Raw genomic sequence first — 22,895 nt, forward strand, 5'->3', positions numbered from 1 at the left:
CAACCACATGCCGAACAGGGAAAAATGGCTTACTTCCAAGTCATACTCCTGCCGAAATATGTAGTGAACAAAGGGGTCAAAATAGGGACAGGTTTTAAATATTGCTCTTAGAAAGTTGCTAGAATAACAGTACTTGTGTTATTATGCATTTTCTGGAAGAAATAAAGTCTGAAACGCAAATGTATGTCATTATTTAGCACCACCATTCTACAGTGATTTGCCAGAAAAACACTACTTTTAAGAGGAATGGACCAAAAATACGAAGGATAAATCTGAACATTCTGCAAAAATTTAGACAGGTGAGAGGTACGACAGTGACACTTCAGGCCTATCAGATAATGTTTCTGCTGTCAAAGTAATTGCAGTTTTACTGGTCTGTGCGTCCACCTGTGATGTTAAGAACGACATCAGACACTCCTGATCCTTAGCTGATGTAAAACCATCCCATTTAGTTTTCTCTTTCTCTAATGATGTTTTACTGTTGAAACATTTTATTTGAAGGATGCTTCATGCTTCCTTCAGTTTTGCTGTATTTACAGTGTTTATTGTGGATGCACAAGCAGCATTTGTACCTGTACATTCATCAGTAGAAACTGAAACCTAAATTTTGGTTTATTTCTACTTTAGTAATGTGTGTGTACTTAACGTAAACACTATGAAGACAGCAAAACTGAAGGAAGCATGAAGCATCCTTCAAACAAAATGTCATTTCAACACTAAAACATCATTAAAGAGAAAGAAAACTAAACTGCTTGGAAATGAGCTGTTTGTCCTGTTCGGAATGTAGTTGCGATAATACGCAAGTACCAAAAATTCCTTACCACTGATGCCAGGATTACTCTTACACATGCATACCTTCTACCTTGCTTAACATATTGCTCCCAAATACTTACAAAGCTCAACTCCATGTTACGTACCAAGCTAGAGTCGACCTATCACAAGATAGCAAGATTTGCAGCACAACAAACCTATAAATCCCACCACTGTCTCTCCCTAAAACACCTAAACTGGACTGAACTACCTCACCTGCTTCTCCAGTCTCAGCACCAAATCATACACTCTATTCTTTACCAGCCTCCTTTTTGTCCAGTACTATCGTCCCTCATCTTCCACTATTCCCTAACAAGGCATTAACGGAGCTCATCCCAAGACCTATTAAAAGTCTACAAACGCAAGTCAAAAACTATATGTAACACATATAGCTACCACCCCTCCATTGCTTGGAATAAACTCCCACTTGAAATCAGGACCCTCTCACACCTCAAACAATTTAAATCAGCCACCAAAGAATACTTTAAAAGCCACTGGACTTGCCACTGTCCTCACCCTCCCTGACCACAGCCATCTTGCATAATAACCATCTATATCTGTTACTCCTTTCCTTCCCCCTCTCTCCCTTTCTCATTCTACTCTTTCCTTCTCTCCTTACTACCTCAATCTTCCTTCCTATTTCTAAATCTACAAACACCGCTTGACTTACTGCTACTGTCCCGAGTAATATATAATATTTAGTATAAATATCAAACTCACCATGCTTCTGTAACATCCTATGCATTTGTATCCTAATAACACCTTAACACTGCTATCTACTTTTATTTTTTACACTTGTAAAGTTTTGTGATTACTGTATGAATTTAAACTACCATTGTATTCTACTTATTTGTTAATTTGTATGTATTTATGGAGCTTTTCTCCCCAGGCCTCCACTGAAAAAGGGCTTTGGCTCAGTTGGACACACCTGGTCAATAAATGCAAAATAAAAATAAATAAAATAAATGAGGAACCAGGGAGGACGTCCTGGGCTATCTAGCTAATAATGGAATTGGAGAAACCATGCAGTTAGCTTGAGGCCTGGAATATTGGGATGCTTCTTCCCCAAGGGATGGGACAGAAGGTCTGGACTGGGGCCCAGTATCCATGGAGGATAACGAAGATGAGACAAAAGGAAGAGGAACCACACCTGGCGAGGCCAAAAGGGGCCAATGAGGATAACTGGGCTCTTCAACTGACTAACTTTCTGTAAAAATGCTAGAATCTGAGGTAGCGGGGATAAGGGTAAAGGAGACCAGAGGGCCAATCATGAAAGACTACAGCATCTCTCATTGACTCCTTGAAAGGGGATTAGAGCTAAATACCTGTTGCACTTGTTGTTGTGGGGAGACTCAAACAGATCACAGCAAGGTCGGTCCCAGCCATGGAATATCTTCTCTGCCACTGGACCTGCTGTGTTTGTCTGCCAGTATGCTGGATTTCTCTGGAAAGTCCATTGCCAAGAGAAAGTGGTTGGAAGAGAATGTCTGCTGTCACACTATCACTGCCTCTCGACAAAGGGGGTTTGGAATGGGCTCCTCCTTGTTTGTTGATGTACCAGACCACAGATATGTTGTCGGTTTGCATTGTAATAGTACCTACAGGGAGAACATCTTGAAAGGCCTAAAACGTTAATAGAACCACTCTTATCTTTAGAACACTGATGTGTGAATTTCTCTCTTGGGGGGACCACGGATCTTGGACTTTTCATCCTAAGAAATGCCCCCCACCCAAACTGGGATGCATCTGTAGTCACAGTGGCCACTGGGGGAGGAAGAATAAAAGGACAGCCCATGCAAACCTAGTCCAACTGAATCCACCAACAAAGATAATTTCTGTAAACTCTGGTAAGTTTGATTGGGAATGATAGAGGGTGTTGTAGAATGGATCACTGAACAGCTAGGTCCTTGGAGAACACAGCATATCAGGGGAGGTAAAGTTATGCCTGCTCCCATCGAACCCAGAGCATGCAAGATCAGTTTGGCTGGAGAGGCAGGATGAAGAAGAATTTTTTGTACCCGATGCTTGATTGTATCCACATGATGTGTAGGCAGAGAGGCAATCTGACTTACTGTGCTCAACTGAGCACTGATGAACACCAGGCTCTGAACTGGTTGCAGTCTTGATTTGGCGATGTTGACTGAAATGCCCAGTCTTTGACAAAGTTGGAACAAATAGTCCCTGGACTGTTCTAAAAGATGCTTGGTTGGGGAGGTGAGAAGCCAGTTATCAAAGTATGGAAACACCCAGAATCCTCACAGTCTCAGGTGAGCTGCCAGGCTCTTAAAGGGTCATTTGCATATATCCCATGTTGCCTCTAATACAAGAGGTTTAAGGAATCACACAGCAGAAAGTCAAGTCTTGCTAGATTTTTCTTTTGGCTTTTACTGATTGTTTTTTTCTGTGAGATCTTTTTACTCATTGTTTTACTTTGTTGATTGGGATATTTTGCAGACACCCTAATGGTTACAGATATCATGTGGGTACGACAACTCTGCATTTCTAACGGGTAGAGAAACATCCCACTTACACTGTGCTGATGATGCCATGAGAAGGCTTAAACATGCATGCCCACAACTAGTCAGGTTTGGCTTTATTGGCCTGAATTTGTCCATGAACAGACTTAAAAAGAAAAATGTCATGGACATTCAGAACTGTCATATATGAAGCACCTGATATCCTTACAGGGTCACTTGCGCATATCCCATGTTGCCTGTAATACAAGAGGTTTAAGGAATCACTCAGTGGAAAGTCTAGCCTTGCTAGATTTTTCTTTTGGCCTTTACTGATTGTTTTTTTCTTTGTGACCTTTCTACTCACTGTTTTAGCTACTTGAACTATGGAAGTGCTCTGAGCAGAGTTCAATGCAAACAGGTGGTAGGCTATAATCTAACCTTGGTATTATCATTTGCAATGCAAGGACTTTCCTTCATTCAATAGGATGAAGGTTTGCATATCTCTAAGCTAATTTTAGTTGGCAAAGGGACAAATCAGTGCTGTGTTCGGTGGTAAAAGTAAGGTTTTGATCAGGTATTACTTCAAAATATATTTGTTTGGTTACTGTTAACGGTGTTCCATAGGGGTTCAGAATGGAGGAATTCTGTTTGCTTTTCTGTGTGGTACCAGACACCAAAGATGTTGTTCTTTGACACTTTACTACCAGCTGTATTTTATCCAGCTATTTCCAAAGAGATACGAGTCCTGTATCAATTTTTTCTGTAGTTTACAGATGCCTTTATTGAATCTGTATATAATAATATTATCTGTGTACAGTGAGAAGTTAAGACTGAGAAACTCACAATGATAGGTTAATGAAAGCAGAGAACTGAAGGAGACCTATATCTGAACAATGAGGTATCAGGGGCACCGAAGATTCCACTTTCTGTGACAATACTTGTTAGTAAAAGTTCTGTTATGCAAACAAGCTAAGAATCACTGAAGGGCAGTATCACTAGCAGATAAATCAGTGTGGTGATTAAGAGACTGAGTCTGACTGATTCAAAGGCTCAATTTACGTCAATGAAGATGTCTCCTGTTAGGTCCCTTTGTCTGCAGTTTCATAAAGTTTGTTGTTTATTTATTCACATTTGTTAACTTTGATAGTCCATCTGAGTAACAGCCTCTTTTCAGTGGAGGCCCAGAGAAAAGCTCCGGTAATCAAAAGCAAATTATACAGCAGACATAGTTTAAAAATGTGTTCAGATTGTATCAATTACAAATACTAATGATATAACACCCTTGATATGTAAATGGTAACACAGAAAAAAAATTATGCAAATAAATAATACATGCAAAAGAGATGATATAATAGTTGAAGCAGATAAAGATTAAGTAGTTTACAGAAAAGAAGAGACAGAATAAAAAGTGAAAGATAACATGTGTAAAGTAATTGTGAGAGGATGGGTGCAGATAAGTATTAAAATTAATTAAGAGAACAGTGGAAATAAGTAGTTGAAGATCTGTGGGAGAGATACAGCGACCGCAAGGGCAAGATCAGTTAGAAACAAAGTAGGGTTTTAGTTTTTATATAACTTTGACAATTAGTTTCATGTCTGTGGTCTAGTGAGATACAATTCCATAGCTTGGACACACAAACCATTCAGGCAGTACAGAGAGATTGTTACAGTTATACTTTTAAGAGGCTTTTATTTTTTGAGATCTGAAATTCCTAACTATAGTGCATTTTCCTACAACAGAGGCTAAGGATGGACATGTTTTAGGTGCCATCAGGCATGAAAATGCCTTTCAGCCAAAATGCTTAATGATATCTTTGGGATTTTACGACAGTTTATTAATTCAGTTTATCTGTAAAGAAATGTTTGTGCAGTTCTGGCTAGTGCACGAATGTACAAAGGTTTTGACATTTCAGTAGCAAGTACGAGAGTGATATTACTATTATAGCAGCAGCACACTGACATTTTTAGTAGTAAATGTATTAACAATTACACAGATCACAATGGGCAAACAGTACTGATCACACTTTGAACTGCTACTAAATGGGGCAATTGTACAAAGTAGTGAAGCAAAAAAAAAATCACATTTACCTGCAAGGTGCAAGGGCGTGGAGTTTCTTCCCTGAGTATCTCGACAGTTGATGTTTTCTGGGCTGCACAGTTTCTGAACTCTTGCCAAGCATCCTTTTTTAGCAGCATCTAAAAGAGCAGCATCACCTCGCAGCAAGTCCTGGATATCTGTGTCACCTTCTTTCACTAGATCTAAAGGAGTATTGCCATCTCGGTTCTTCTTTGTTGGATCAGCCCCATGCTGTAAAAAACATTTTTACTCTAGTCACTATCAATCCCAACACAACAAACTGTGCAGTACGTGTAATAAAACACAGCAGTAACACAGTCTGACAGTAGGTAAATCTGCCAGTTCCTCAAGAAAAAAAAATCTAAGTCTTAGAATACAAGAAAAAAATCACTTGTTACATGTGAGTTGAACAAAAGGAGAATTTACAAGAATCTAGCTTAGAAAATGTAAGTCAAAAAGGAAACAAAAAAGTCAGTTTGCACAAGTGGATCAACATGATCAAAAACATACCTGTAACCAAATAACGGGCATGAATCTGGGGATGAAACCTCAACGTTACAGTGTGGCCAAGGCATCTGCTTTACACTAACTAATCTTGCTTATGAGTCATTGACAGTAAAAAGATAATTTCTTCTACATGCAGCAGATGCAGAATACTCAGTTATATAGCAATAAAATGCCCAACTCCCATATGCTGACAAGCCAAAGTGATATCCTATACCAAGTGTAAGACATTTTGAGATGATGGAAACAAAATTGCAAAACTACATCAATTATCAGATGCAATCCACAAGTATTAAAAGCTTGTTGTTTGAGGTCTTCAGCAGCAATAAATGTCCCATACTGCCCATCTACATTTTCTTAACTCACAAAAGATGCACTGAAATATCTTCAATATATAATTAAGCAACAATATGGGAAACAGGGAAGAAGCTGTCAAATATAGGCCAGTTAAGAATGCCCTTGGTGAAGGTGAAAATGATGCAAGAACTAACAGAAAGGACTAGGTAGCACCTTTAATCTAGTGTTTTAAGGAATTAGAGGTGGCAAGCACTCAAACCAAACACTACGTGACAAGCAGTTCTGACACTTTTCTTAGACTGCACTCTCAAGGTAATCAAGGCAATACTAAAGAAATAAAACACACATAATTCAGTAAGGCATCCTGATTGCAGTCTGCACAGAAGACTTGTGGTCTAACTGAAAAGGTACTTAAAATTTTAAATTAGTTAATCCCTTGTCAGGGCATGAGAATTAGAACTGGGAGGTCACAGCAAGAACCAGATTATGCATGTAGTATTGGAAGGAACATATTGGCTGAAGTATGATAATGGGTCTAACTGACCAACATGTGTAAGTTGTTATGGTAGTTAGGTAGTGAGTGGGCAGTGCTATGAATGCAGCGGGAAGAGCACAGCTTTGGATATCAGAAACATGGTTTTCCAAACTTCTCATCTGAAGTATATAGCAAAAAAACACACACACTCAACCCCATTAACAGTGATAAAAACATATACACCTTAGAAAAAAAATAAGTTAAATGAAAAAAAAAATGATAAAGATTATACGAAAAAAGTTAAACAAAATATTCCTCCTTTACTCAGCGCTCATTAGGAAAATCATTGAATATAATGCCTCCTTTGGCATGTATCTGCCAGACACATGCAACAACTGGAATGACCACAGAGATACCTTACTAGAAGGACACAAGCCTAAACAATGTGGCAACATGGACCAACTCAAGCCCCGTCACTATACTCAATATCTCACAGACTGCTAAGAGGTGACCTTTGTCTAGCATACAAGGCATCCTTAGACTCAGTACTGATGGATTTACTGCACATCAGCAAGTTCAATACCATCAGAAATACTCAGTCTAGGGATCTAAACCTCTTTTGCAACATCAACAGAATGGCTTGGATGGACAGATATATCACGCAGAGGATACAGCTGCTCTGGAACAGGCTCCCCATTCACATTAAACAAAGTTTATCCCCGTTCATATTCAATAGCAACTTGAATCTAAGGATGGGAAACAGAAAATTTACTCCAGGACTGCCTCCTGAGCCAGCTCCTAAATGCTTCACCCAATGCATGGTTACCCTCAAATTATCTATGGTAAGACCCCAGTTATTCTCATTATGGGTAACATATAATAATCAATCATGGGATGGGTAAGGCTGATCTCTAACCAAATAAGTTAATTTGAGCACAAAAAGGGAAACTGACTAAGCTTAAAATGGCCCACAGTGGCAGCTAGCCTAGTACTTATCCATGTACCCATAAAAATGCATTAATTGTTGCATAGAACTATAAAGCTCTGCATATTATTTTACTCATGTCCTAAAATGTGTGGTGTCACGACAACTATTTTCTTAAACTATTATACTGCAGTTTTCTTTTCCTGCCTGTACAATACTTTATGAAATAAAAATTCACTGTAGTAAACATTAGCCTAGAGAAAACCTCATTAATAAATTCTTCCATGCATAATATTGCACTTGCTACATAATTTTATGTTGCAGGACCCCATTTATATTCATAAATCTAATCTTTCAGTAGTTCTAAGAAAGATGACACAAATATAGAGAAGCACAAATATGGTAACCTGAATTTTATCAATTTTGTAAAACACCTTGAGAAAAAAAATCACCATAATAAGCAGTGTCAGGTTTAAATAATACACGGAAAATGTGGTCCCATTTTCCGCAGAGGCCTGGGGAGAAATGCTCCATTTTACAGAATGAGTAGAAGGCAGTTATACAAAATTTACTTAATAAATGTACATACATACATAGACTAATAATTATATGACAGTTAATCAAAAATAATAAATGTACATACATATAATAGTAAATGAACATACATAGAACTGTAATTATATGACCGTTAAATGAAGACTACTTTAAAATACGAGCTAACATCAAGCTTGTAAGAACCTAATTACTTTCATATGGAATCAGATAAAAACAGATACAGAGAAGGAGACACTTAAGTATTATAGGATGAAGACGGTTACAAATTATGAAGGAGTACTATGTCGACCTGTAAAAGGGAGACCAAAATAGTAATGGAGAAGGATAGATGATAGTCAGATAGTTAAGAGACTGTGAAGAAGTAGCTGTATTATGACCAGTTGCATAAAACAGTGGTGACAGTAAGGGTTTGGAGATTATCCAGGAACATCACATGTACAGAGCTGGCAACTGAGTAGATAAGACTTTAGCTGAATTTTAAATGATTTTAGGGTGTGCTTTTGTCGTACTGAAAGGATGGAGTTCCAGGGTTTAGTGAGATGGTGGAAGAGTAGTGATTTGCCAGCAGAACTGTTGGGTTTGGATATATATAATAGGTATGTGTCTATAGAAAGATGCATCCTGGAAGGGTTAAATACTGCGGTTGGAAACTGACGGGCAGCTGTTAACTTTATACACAATGTTATGTATTTATGAAAGCTCTGAGTAGGTTAGATAATGTGAGAATCCCAGCGACTGTTATCCCCTCAGGAGTGGCACAGTCATGAGTTCTATTTGGAAGGCTGTCAGCAAATCATGCTATTTTGTAGTAACACTGGTCAAGTTTGTTTAGCAAGGTCACCTTGATGCTGTTAAGAAAGGGAGCAGAATACATTAGAGTAGGCAAGAAGACAAGAGGCACGGTGTTTTCTTACAGTGTCTGAGAGGAAAGGTTTGTCTTTATAAAGAAAAAGTAGTTTGTGGTATAGTTTTTTCACTATATTTTGAGAGTGTGTGTGTGTGTCTGTGTGTGTGTGTGTGTGCCAAATTTTAGGTTCTTATCTACACTACTGCCTAACAGTTTAAAATGTGTGATAAGTTCAGTTTTTTGTTTTGCTGGATGAGGTAACTGAGGTGGAGGTTTTGTTGACTAAGCTGTTTGGAAGTAAACAGGATTAATTTAGATTTACTTGGGCTAAGAACAGCTAGGCAGATGTCAGCCAAGTTTCAATACAGGAAGAGGACTCCTGGGTAAATTACTGCAGTTTGTTGATGTTTTCTGCAATACAAATAACTGTGGCGTCATCTGCATTCTGTACTAGGGATGCAGTTTTACAGGCTTTATGCAGGTCATTGATGAAGATGGTGAACAGAATGGGTCTCAGGATTTATCCTTGTGGCATACAGACTGGGACGGGGAGGAAGGATAAGATATCTTTTTGCCAGTTAACAGCTTGAGCTCTATTTTGGAGGTAGCTACTAAACTATGGTATAGCAGTGGTGTTGAGTCCTAGGTTATGAAGTCTGTGTAGAAGAACAGAGTGAGAGACTGTGTCAACGGCCTTAGATAAATTAAGGAAGAGGGCAGACAATAGGTTTCCTTCATTCCTATTTGTGCTTTTACTGTACTGGTGAAGCTAAGTAAAGCGACAGGGGTACTGTGGTGGGGGATGGAAGTCATGCTGAGATGAAGAGAGTTCAGCTGAATGTCCTCCTTTGGGGAGGGGAAGAATGTGGCTTTTTTTCCCCCAGAGAATAAGGGCATGTGCTTCAATGATGGCACAGCCTATTAGAAAGTACAGTTGTGTACACTTACCATAAATGTAGATGTTCGAGTGTATTCAGGAAGAACATAGTAGCAGTCCTGGTTTCTCTCCCTCCTCCCCCCTTATATCCTCTTTCTTTAGGGAGACATAAGCTTCTTACGGTGGCTTTTAGCCACCAGGACCACTTTACCATATTTACTTGGGCCTCTGACTGGTTGAGGCAAGAAAAACTGATGCAATGGCATCTGCTGCCTTCCTTTACAGCACTGACGACCTGACGTCAGTCAGCAAGCGACAGCAGCCGATGCAGAAAAACATTGACTCTGGTATTCAGGCCGCTGAGGGCTACCACAGCAGGGATAACCCACAGGTGATGACTGTAACAGTGAAACACGAAGAACATCTGAGATGGGGTAGTCTACTACTTCTGCAGCTGTCTTAGGGTACACACCAGGTAGGTTGCTGGGGGTAAAGGCAGTGGGTTTCAATTTAAGTAATAGTCTTTTTTTTATGTAAGTAGTAGGGACTAGTTGGAAGGAGAGGTTATGAAGAGGAATGCTCTGTGGTGCTGTTATCTGGTTGTTGGTATTAGGGAATTTTGAAGTAGTAATAAGACTTACTGAATGAAATGAAAGTTGAAAGTATCAGCACAGTTGGTAGAGTTGTTCACTTGTGAATACTGGGCTAAATGCCCTGAAAGGTCATTTAGAGCCTAGCCAATAAAACAGGGTTAGAACCAAACCCTGTACCTTGTGTTTTGAGGTGAAGACCTTAACCATTATGCAAAACCTACCCCCAAAAAATAACAAGTAAACAATGTGGTCCCAAGGCCTCATCTGTGACCTCTCATACCCTAAGTGAGAATCATACCCCTAGACCAAAGAGCCTCATTACAAAAAGTTACTCTGCAGAGGGGAATCTGGATCTGAACCAGGGGGCTCTTGATCTGAAGTCAAATACTCTACTACTAAGCTATACCCTCATTTCAAACCAATATTCACAGTTTTTCTTATTACGTAGTTAGAGAGATTATCACTTGGGGTATCTGTACTGGTACCAGAGTTAAAAATTTTATGAGACACAGAGGTAAGACTCCAGTCAATTAATGTTCCCTTAATGTTGTTTTTATTATAATGGGTGGGAGTAGCAATTAGTCGTGAGAGATCAAAGAGATTTACTGACTGGATCGGGTCAGAGTCAGAAGAGAGAGAAAGCCTTTCGATATTAAAATCACCCAGTATGTATTTTTCTTGGGAGATGTTGACTGAGACCCAGCAGAACTAATTTCTGTACAAGAGAGATTTAATTTACAAGCATAAAACTTTAGGTATTGATAACTGTTATTTGCATGATTGTATAAAAAGGGGTATAGTACCCAAAGGATTGCGTTTTTACAAGTTTCCCAATAATGTAGTGGAAGGTACATCCTTCCAAGAAGAATTATTGAGTATTTTTGATCGCAGTGGTTTTGAAGTCATGAAAGCCCTTATTAAAGAAAATGAGAGGATTATGGGGCAATTATATCAGGAGATAGAATATATTAATGAAGTTGTGACTAATGACCTTATGTTTTCTATTGAGAATGTAAAGAGAAAATAGTTTACCATTAAGCAACAAGTGGAAGAAAAATGTCATGTTATTTTTAAAAGGAAGTGTGGTAAAATAGATAGGGATTTGAGGGATTACAAGCAGAAAAGAGCATACCCGCACCCTAAGAATGATAAATTTGGTCGAAAATTTTTTTTTGAGAATTCCGGACAACAACACAGAACACATTCCTTTTTACCAGGGGTATACAATGCTTGGGATTCCTTGGAAAATGGAGTGACCCACAGTAAACCAGGGGTAGAGGAACATCAGGATTTGGAGCATACTGAATTCCCTGAACTTAGGAGATCAGACAGGTTAAGACACAAATCCCCTGTACAGTATTTTCTGAGGGGTCCCCCAAACAGCAAGAGATAACTACGGGTGGTAGCCATGAAGGGGGACAAGTTAATACTCTGGATCAATGGTCTACAGGGGATATTATTGTGGCTGGACCATGTCATACCCTACATGATTTTAAAATTTATAACTATAGTAGCGAGGAAATTGATAGGAAACATTTTCTTCTATTTTCAAATGGTTTTAAATTTATTCCCTCTACAGGGGGTAATTTGGTGGACAGTTTAATAGATTTGAGGATGTTTCTACGGAAAAATAATTTAGATATTATGTTTTAGGGGCAACAGAATGGTGGAATTAATAGTGATATTAGAAGACCCAGTACTTACAATCCCCCTATACACCATCAGCTAAAACATTTTGAAAGGGAGATTGAAGAAGAAATCAGGAATGTTTATATGGGTAGATGGAATGGTAGGTATAACATGACCAGGGAAGAAAAGTTACTCCTTAAATCTATCCATGAAAATAGATACCTGAGGGTGATGCAACCCGATAAAGGGGGAGGGGGTGGTCTTCATGAACAGTATTTTGTATTCCAGTAAGATGATGGGCATGCTCAATGATACTACTAGGTATGTCAGAGTATCTAAGAATGAAATTAATTTAGCATACTGTAAAATCGACTTGGCTTTACAAGATATGTTGGATGACAACCTCATTAATCAGGAGACTTTTAGGTATCTTAGTGTGGATAAACCCCGTATCCCTGCGATCTTCGGGATTCCTAAGGTACATAAATGTGTGGAAGATCCACCCCTGAGACCCATTGTGGCCGCCAACGGCTCCAAAACACATCCATTGGCTAAATGTTTGGGTATAAAATAAAGGACATTTGGGTCAGGGCTAATGGTATACTCAAGGACTCTTGGGAATTTTTGAGAAGTATAAATAGCAACATGTACTCAGATTCCCTAATATTTGTAACCCTTGATATTCAGGATTTATTTAATGTGATTCCACATACCATAGGGTCAGAATGGTTCCAGGATGCCATTCACCAACATGGGAACTTGGACCATAATACCTTTTTGCTATATAAAGAGCTGATGGATTTGGTATTGGAACAGAATTTTATATTTTTTGAGGGTGAGTTGTTCAAACAGACCCAGGGAGTGGCTATGGGGGCAAGTTGTGCTAACATTGTGCTCATGGTATGGGAAGAGAAGTTTGTGTTCCAATCTGAATATGCACAACATTGGGTACATTACAAACGTTACCTGGACGATATCTGCATTTTTTGGAAAGGTAGTGAGGATAAGTTAATAGAATGTATAAATTTCTTAAACCATATCACTAATTTCTTGAAATTCCCTTCTCATATTACATATGACCATATGAATTTTTTGGACGTTACTATTACAAAAGACATCCTAGGGCAGCGGTTTACATCTAATGTATATAGAAAGGAAACTTTTTCTAATTCATACCTATACTTCAGTTCCCATCCGTTTAAGCAGAAAAGTATTGTCAAGGGACAATTTTTCTGCAGTTGTAGGATGACTTCTTCGGATTTGGACTTCGAGCAAGAAAGTCAGAGAGTCAAAGAAATGTTTATATTTAGAAATTATCCCAATTATTTAATTGAAGAAGTCTTGGAGGAAGTAAAAAATGGGAGAACGGGCAGGTTTTCCCCTATTTTGGGAACAGGAGATATAGGTGTGGTAGTGCCAACAAATACACAAGGTACCACACATCATCTAGGGTTAATGTCACCAGTAAAGAATTCAAGAAATTTTGGGGGTAATTATGTTATGTTTTATAACCAGAATACATCTAGGGTTAAAAACATTATTACCCAACATTGGAGCAGGTTCAGGTGTTATTCTGAGGTGGATGTTTTGTTCACTAACACCCGAGGATTTACATATAAAAAAGGTAGAAATCTCAAGGAACTACTGGAGTACAATGGTACTATTGTTTCACGCAAGAAATTGGGAACTTATAAATGTGGGTCTTGCGCACAATGTCCTTATATACTCAGACAGGATTCTGTATATATTTTATAACGAGATTACCAGATTCAGAGTAGTAGTTTTTCCAATTGCAACAGTAAAGGCTTGATTTATTTAGCCTTATGCAAAACCTGTGGTGCATTTTACATTGGAAAAACTACCCGTAAATTCAGAAGAAGGATTTATGAGCATTTATATGCTATTAGAGCCCAAGACACTAATAATGCCTTGTTCAAACAGACTATGACATATCCGCAAGCAAAATGTTTTTTTTTTGTTGTAGAAATGGTTCAATATGACATTGGGGGGGGGGGGGGGCGTGGGAAAACAGGATAGAGATGAGAGAAATATTTTGGCAGTTGTTATTGGAATCCAATAGATTCCCAGGGCTCAATGAATATATATCCATTGCCCCTATTTTAAAAATGAGAGCTGAAAAACTATAAAGCAAGTATATACTGTTTTACAAGTTTATTCTGCAGGTCTTTTGCAGTTATGTTTATTTATCTGTTCACATACTGTAATTTGTAGTATTTTATATATACATTTTTTATTCTAAAGTTTTTAAAAAATACATATGCTTTTATTTTCATTTGTGGTAAGTTGTTAGGTTGTCACGAATATTTTAGGTAACAAGATTTTAATGGTTTTAACTGAATAATTGTTTTAATCTTTGATTAAAATTGGGAGGGTTATATAAGCAGGCACAGCTTCTTATTCATTCATTCTATATCTGAAGAAGTCTAGTGGACGAAAATGCATTGTATGGTGTGAATAAACCTGCTGCTGCTTTCACTTACAGGCTCGTGGCTTTATTACCTCCTGCCTCTTTGGGTGCCTGTTGTTTTTTTACTGGTTCTTGGTTCTGTGGCACCCTTTCCTTGGAGTGTTTTGGCAAAAGAGAGATTATTGCCATTTACGGACCTATGATGGATAACATCTTGGTTTGGTTGAGTTTGAGGCTAAAAATAAGAATTTCTGCTTTAACAAATTGTGAAGGATTTAGTGGTGAATGAGTAAGCTGCAGAGAATTTGTGTTCAGTATTGCAACTCCATAAGCTCTTTTATTTTGCCTGTCTGTTCTTCGTATATTATATGAACAAATAAATAAAGACCAACCAACACAGCCGATATATCCAAAGAGTTTATTTGGTAGGCACTTTCATGCATAGGATGCACTTCTTCAGGCCAATAAAACAGAATAAAAATCAACAGCACAAAAACTATTTATATTAAAAAACACTCCTACATAATGAGGCAACTTATGAGCCTTAATGCCGGTCTTAAAGGCACAGCAGTACTTAAGGCAGGAGCTCTGTGTGTCTGCACTGTAATTATCCAGTTCATCTCAGCTAGTTCAACCTTGTTGACAATATCCCTACCTTTCAAACCATTAGAGATCAGCTGTAAAACTAAAAAAATGAAAATTATGTCCAGTATTCATAGCAACATGCCTAGCAAGAGCCCTCTTACCATCTCTTTTCCAGATATCATTGATGTGTTCAAGAATCCACTCTTTGAAAGAGAGATTAGTCTTGCCAACGTAAAAACATATGCAGTCATTTCACACAGCTAAATAAACTAAGTTGATACTCTGGCAGTCTGCATAGAATCTAGACAAAAATTTACTACAGGTTACTGGATGAACAAACATTTTTTCTTTAAAAATAAAACCACATGCCTTGCATGATCTACAAGGAAAGGTGCCCATTCTGTCAGATCTGTAAACACTGTTAGAAGAGGGTTATAATTATAACACAAATGCCTCTTCAATGACAAACCATTATGAAAAGTAAATTTAGATGTAGACTCAACAACACACATATCTAAAGTCTTTTAATTATGTCACAATCCCTCCCAGTATCATCAATTATATCAACATAACTCTAGTTTCAGTAGCAGAAGTTGAGAGTTTAGGTCTACGACCCTGAGAGAAGAAAGGTTGGGTAACAGTTCTTCTAGTTTCTCTCACCATATTCAAATGGGGAACTTAACTCATATTTTGAATATCTCCTCGCAGGTTCAGTTTGAGGGTAAATATAAGAATTTCTGCTTTACCAAATTGTGGAGGATTTAGTGGTGAAGGAGTAAGCTGCAGAGACTTTTTGTTCAGCATTGCAGCTCTACAATCCCTTTTATTTTGCCTGTCTGTTCTTGTATATTATAGTGTGCGAGTAGAATTTCATTATCTTTTTGTTTCTTTTTTCAGCCAGGTTTAGTTAGTACTACTATATCTTCAGCATGTAGATTAAGCCAGGCATGTAACTCTGGTATCTTACTGTACATGCTTCTAATGTTTATATGTGCAATGTTGCGGGAAGAACAAGTAGTATTATTTTGTACTGGAGGGGTGTGGTTTGTGGGGATGTAGCTGGTCCAGGGTTTACATGGATGTTGCCACTGAGTTTCAGTTTGGGGGGGGGGGGGTATGATGGTCGTAGGATAAGCATTTAATTTTAATTTTAGCTAATGAATTATGGGTTTGTGTAAGTGTAGTAATAGGGGCTAAGGTAGGGGAGTGGAGTGAGCCTGAGCACAGCGAAGACATATGGAGCAGGCTCCACTTGTTCGGAATGTTGCGGGACAGAAAACAATCAAGCAATCAGTGGACTGTGCCAAAAGAAGGTAAATGTGTGCAACTGTTACTGTTTCCACTTTACACTATAAAACAAATTATATAAAGCAGGGAATTAATGGGAAAGTTTACATACTTGCTATGTGGTGCAATGGAAGCAAAAATGGTTTAACGCATAAAAATAAGTAGAGAAAAATAAATAACAGAAGTGAGATTACAGGTGATTTTACCATTCTACTACTTATTTGGGAACGTTAAACATAGAAAAACGTGCAGTGAGATCATTAAAAAATGCTAGTTAATTACCAGATGTTTAAAAAAAACAAAGTAAATAGCTTTACCTAAAGTGGGTCTATGAAAGACTGCTTTTAAAGGTAAACTAAGTATCAATTGATGGGGGTTTGTATAAAATATCCAAACATGCAAGAGGTGTATATTAAAAGCCGACTATAAAGAGATATATTACACTACTGAAATTTGGGTAATGCAGTTTTTAATGTACAAGTTATATTATAGTACCTAGTACACAAAGCTAATGAATACTTCCATGATGCAGTGTGCATGCCTTATACAAATACTACAGAAATGGTTTGAGTCCTTGAAGTAAAGAAATATGAATAAGTACCTATCACTCAACCTCCTAACGCAAGAAATATGGAAAAGCAAAAAAATAATGAGGGGACAAAGGCCCAGAATAGGGACAGCTTTTAATTATTATTCTCATAGACTTAGAAATTAGCTAGAATAACAGGCTTTGTATGTGCATGCATTTTCTGAAGGATATGGTCTGAAAATCAAATCTATGTCATTATTTAGTGACTTCAATCCTCAATGATTTGCCAGAAAACAACAAATTTTATGAGGAACAGACCAAAAATATGAGGCAAAAAATTTGGCCTCCCAGGCCAATGAGGACCACAGGACATTCTTTAGCTATGTCTGCAACATCAAAGGCAATACATAATTGTATGCAGAGCTCATTGTAAATGGAGCCACCTATACTATGCCAGATGATGCAGCAAACCTACTGGCCATCAAATTCAGCTCCAACCTTACCCCTCGCTCCTCCTCAACCTTCCCTAAGGAAATACTATGAAATATAACTCTGCCTGCTATCACTAGGGAACACATCCTTAACACTCTCTTTAAAGCCAAGAACACTGCATCAGTGGGCCCAGACAATATCCCAAGATGCCTTCCAAATAGCATGAAACATGACCTATCAGGGCCTCTGGAATTGCTATTTAACTGTAGCCTCCAAACAGGCTTTGTGTCTCATGCATGGAGAAGAGCAACAGTCATCCCTCTGCACAAAGATGGGCCATGTACAGACCTAAAAGTCTTACTAATCTTATATGTAAAGCCATGGAAAGAATTATCATGGAAATGATTGATAATGATACAGCAAATCTCCAGACACTGGACCCAACCCAGAACTGTTGAGAGGAGGAAGAAGCCCCTTGTCTATGACTTAATGACACATGAGCACTGCAGCCCCCTTACTTCTGTAAACATTTATATGTTAACTGAGTAGACAAACTGGTCCAAAATGACCCTTTCCAGGCATGAACTGGGCACAGGCAAACAGACAATATGATACTGATCATAAAGAATACAGTAAGAGACTGTTGTGCAAATGCAATGAATGAGTAGAAGATGTAGTACATTATGGGGTGTGATCTGGTGAAAGATAGCACCAATAAATAGCAAAGTGTCATAAAAATCAACAAAAAGCAGCATCACTTCATAAGGTCAATTACAATGCAGTAGATCTGGCCCACAGGGTAAAAACTTGGGTAGAGGCAGAGTGAGTGTTAAGTATAATAACTAAACAGTGAGATCATAGGGATGAGTTAATTTAAGTATGGGGATTGTTAAGGAAAGGTACCAATACTGAAGAAGAGGGGAAATGAAAAAGATATAAAGGAAAACAAGGTAAGAATACTTGATGGGGAGCCATAGGCTACTGGTAAAAATTAGAAATGGGGAGGATGATGAGGGTGAAACAGAAGCCCACAGGTAGCAAAGGTGGTGCATTGTGAGGTTCAGTTAAGGCAATCTTCACAAGTATTTTTTTAAGGATAAGAGAAGATATTGCCTGTTTGATTTTAAGAAGGTACTAGGTTTTAGGATGTTGCAGCTAACTCATGAAAGCAGCTTTGTGCTGTGGCAAGAGTATGGGGAAGTAAATAAACAGGAGGAAGTCATCAGTGCTTCTGAGGGAGTATATGTTACTTCACAAAAGTAGCAGGCTTCTTACAGAAGGACAGTAGTTGTTCACTGGTATGTTTGAAAAGTGTCCAGAAGAACAGATGGCCTGGCTTGAAATGGCAGCCAGTCATTTTTCAGGTATTTAACACACAAATACTTTAAGATAGGCTGGCTGTAGGCTGACCATACAACCGAATTTCAGAAGCAGCTGTTACTCCAAAGCCTACAGAGCAAGAAACACTGCTTAGAGTTCCAAATGACTGATGTGGAGCCTCTTCTCCAGGGCACTATACTCCCTACACATTATAGGACTTCAGGTAAGCCACCTATCTGTAAGCAAAGTAGTGGTAGTCAAAGTCTATGGCAGGTTGCACTGTTGAGAAGACAAACAAAATTGCTGGAGACTGCCCCTTCTTCAAGGTGTGGCAAAAGGGGTTTCATCTCCAAATGACAAATTGTAATAGCACGGTGGACTTAAGGCTACTCACTCCTCACAGACCACGACAACATCCAAGTCCTCAGGCATGGAAAAGGTACCTAGAAAATAATGTCTGCTACCAAGCACAGGCAATGCATCAGTCTATAGCTGGCCCCAGCACTGTGTCTTCACCCAAACAGCCAAAGCCATGACCTCTTGGGTCCTCCTCAAGGATACCGATGACTAACAACTCTTTCCTGATAAAAGACTTCCATTGAGCCAGGGTCAGATCCTTCTAATTTACGGTGATCTCTAGTTACTTCATCCACACAACTGCTGAGGGCCATCTTGAAGAAATTAATAAAGGGGGCTTCCAGAAGCTACTTATCCATCTATGGGAAAACCTGAGACCTTCCTTATGTAAGGCTTTAGTCTTCACAGCCAACACCATGATGAAAGTTCTGGGCACTGAGGAAAGTCCAAATGGCAAACTTTAAACTGGAAGGGATGTCTACCCAGAGTAAAGCAGGACCTTCCTACGTAAACCCCAACAGCTGATGAGCCAAACGTCATCCATCAAACCCAGTGATACCACCCATGTCTTCTGCAGGAGCACAATCCTTTGGAGGGTAACTATTTGGAACTGGACATACTAGATATGCTGGTTGAAGTTTCTTGATGTGACGATAGGCACAGAACTTGTTCACTGCCTTTGCAAAAGTGAAAAAACAGAAATAAAACTCCAGGCCCTTTTACTGTACCAGGATAGCCTCTACAGCCAAGTTTAGCAGTACAGACCTTTGTCAGAAGCTCAACTTACATGAATGGGTTAACAGCGAATCCATACTGTTGAGCTTCAAAATGTGTCCGAAGGTAACTAAATCTAGAATTCATTGTTCCCTTGGAGATGGTTTTCCAAATTGGGTAAATTCTGAGAAAAGTCTCTCATAGGCATCCCCAAACCATAGTATGAGCTGCTGGAGTAGCCAACAACCACAGCAATTTTGCTGGCATCAGAATGCTCAAGACCATGAGACAGAAGGATCTTTCCATGGATGTCAGGAAACTTCTTCATAGGTTGGCCAGATTTCACAGAGGAATGGGCAGATGTAACAGCTGGAGTGGCAAAGCAGGCCTCTTTACAGAAATGGGAGTCTGCTTCCCTTTTAAGACATCACTGACAATGTCTTGAGCAGGCAGCCAAAGAGCTATGTTCCTGGAAAATGGGCATTTAGGATTTTGCTAATGAGCTACTCCTTAAGGGGAGGAAAGTCTCAGCCATGTGACCCACGCAATCTGGGTTTAATTAGCGGCCCCAGCACTGGGGAGGCAGGGAGGGAGGGGAGGAGTGAAGGGGTTTGGTCTTCATACCTCTCCTGGAAGAAGGGAAGACTGTGTGCACTAAGAATCAGCCAGTGAGGTGCAACCTGTGATAGACAAGCAAGCTAGGGCTCTGCTTGATGGAAAATTACGAGGTACAGGATAGTACTATTAATGCAGATTTATTCCATCTTTTTCTAATTCTTTATGTCATAAAACCAACCAACCAATCTACAATTTAGGTTTAAGGGAAATATGTTTCAGTAAAATGAGTTAGAACCAAGTATGAGATATGCTGCAGCTTTTAGCTAACTTACAAAAAGTTATACGGGAATGCTACTTATGTGCCTCTGAGTAAAGAAATAAAAAAAACAGAAGTCATTACAATTAATATGGAAAGAGCCTACCTAACTTGGCAGCTTTTGGTACAGCTGAAACAAATGTTACACAACATGTGATAAAGATAATTAATGTGACCTCCCTCCCACACATACATGCATAAATACAAAACAAAAAGGCTAGTCTTGCAGTCTACTTTGCTACACTAAATTAAAAAAAAAACAATGGGACAAACTTACTTTTAAAAGCAGCTTGCAAATTTCATACTTTCCTTTGGCTGCAGCTTCATGCAGAGGGGTAAATTTCCAAAGGTCAGCCACATTGACAGAAGCACCATGTCGCACCAACAACTCAGCCACCTCATAATGACCATATGAGCAAGCGTTATGTAGGGGTACTAAACCACTAAATTACAAGGAGAAAAAACAGTTATTTAGAGGGAGGAAAGACAGAATAATTGCCTTCATTTATAATGTAATGACACGCCCATTTTTATTTGTTTGTTTTTGTTAAAAGTTATGTAAACTCCTGAACAAAACTGCTTATTTGGTAGACAGGAAACCTTCAGTATATTCTGATGCCAGTTATTTTTGGTACAGTCTTTTTTTTTTTAATTTCCTGACAGTATTATAACATTGTTTTCCGGAAGTATTACAATAAAATAAGAATTCAGTTATGTCCAAGTTAAATTTATAAACATTGCAATAAAATATAGGTAAAGATAAATACAATTTAATGGTGAATACTCTTCTGGATGGGACCTTGGTTGGAGAGCTCTTTCTAACCATTCAGAATTTGTCATTTTTTAATGGAAAAATTCTAAACTTGGGGATGTCTGCACAACTATACTGACATTCACTGTGGGACAAATTACTGGCTACTTAAGCACATTCCTCCCTTGTTCACGTTGCCATAACCAGACAGGACCAGTTATGAAACTGCCCATGCTATCTTAAACAAGAATACAACAGTGACAAGGTACAACAATTGTCAGGGACTCAAACTTAATAATCAACACCAAAGAACATAAAAGTTGCCCAACTTGTGGAAAAGGCAGACATCGAGAGCTCTTTGTGTGAACGGGTAAGTGGGCCCCATGAAAGTCTTGGACATCAGTTGACTTACAGCACAGACATACCACTTGGTGAGGAGGTGTGGGCCTGAACATCCTCATCCAGTCTCCATCCAGATCCACAGATGTTGAAGGCAGTGAACTCACGCCTGACTAAGTCCTTAGCTTCAGTTCAGGATACTGGTGGGGGCTTGCCTTCTGCTCTTACACTAGGGAAATATATCCTGGGGGGTTTGCACAACCCTACACTTTGATACACCTGATCCTGGTGATTACTCTCAGGAGTCATCTGTAAACAGGCTGATGGTACTCTGGACAGGGGGCTCTAATCGGAGGATGGAGTTCCAGGCTCATGTGAGGTGACAAGCTCCATTTAAGAAGGGTCTATACAGTCATTCCACTGTAGAGTTAACACTTCAGGACACAGGAGGCAAGCAGATGTTTGAATAAGCTCTGATTAAGATGTCTATTCTGAAGCCCATGTCAGATCCTGAGCAGGCCTTGCACACCCTTGCTTTGCCTTTGGCTAGGATGCAATTTGGCACTGATTCCCAATAAACAAATGCTAAGCACTGGTCTACTGCACACCTGCCCGATCTCATATAATAGTATTCTGGGTTCTGTGAAAAACTGGAGCATCCTGAGCCCACTGTCAGTCATAAATAATGGATTCACCCTCAATCTGCATCCCCCAGATGGCCCCCCTTTTGGAGATGCAGTCAGGATTTAGCCTGGTTTACAAACCACCAAAAGTGAAAGCTAATAATCACTGCAAACCATCAAGAAAAAATTACAACAAACAGGAAAAAAAATAGCAAAAGTTGTTTACAATGTTATGAAGTTAAAACATTAAAGAGGATATAACAGAAGTGGTCAGCAAAATTATACAGATGTGGGTAACAAATGTATTATTTATAGTAGTGCTAAATAGTACATATACACTGAGAAAGTAGAGGAAAGGTTTGGGTACATAGGGGAATGTGACCATTTGTGGAAAGGGAAAATTGAGCAGAGTAGAAGCAGATGTGTGAATGAATTCATTATGAAGGGACTACAGGCGGTTATTTCAAAACTAAATAGCTTAGCTCTTCTTGTTTTGAAACATGGTGTAATTTTATATATATATATATATATATATATATATATATATATATATATATATATATATATATATCTATATATATATATATACACACACACACACACACACACAC

The 22,895-nt window shown here is 38.7% G+C and overlaps 1 protein-coding gene across 1 annotated transcript in view; it reads right to left on the reverse strand.

Moving 5' to 3' along the window:
- TNKS (tankyrase) overlaps nucleotides 1-22,895 on the reverse strand; it is a 2,150,186-nt gene that overhangs the window by 780,767 nt on the left and 1,346,524 nt on the right. Inside the window, exons 15-16 of the mRNA XM_044060937.1 lie at nucleotides 20,849-21,014; nucleotides 5,355-5,574 (exon numbers count right to left, since the gene is read on the reverse strand). Coding sequence (XP_043916872.1) covers nucleotides 5,355-5,574; nucleotides 20,849-21,014 — 386 coding nt within the window. The remainder of the gene's footprint in view (nucleotides 1-5,354; nucleotides 5,575-20,848; nucleotides 21,015-22,895) is intronic.

Source organism: Protopterus annectens, chromosome 2.part0, assembly GCF_019279795.1.
Source record: "Protopterus annectens isolate FY-2018-M chromosome 2.part0, PAN1.0, whole genome shotgun sequence".
Taxonomy (NCBI): domain Eukaryota; kingdom Metazoa; phylum Chordata; order Ceratodontiformes; family Protopteridae; genus Protopterus; species Protopterus annectens.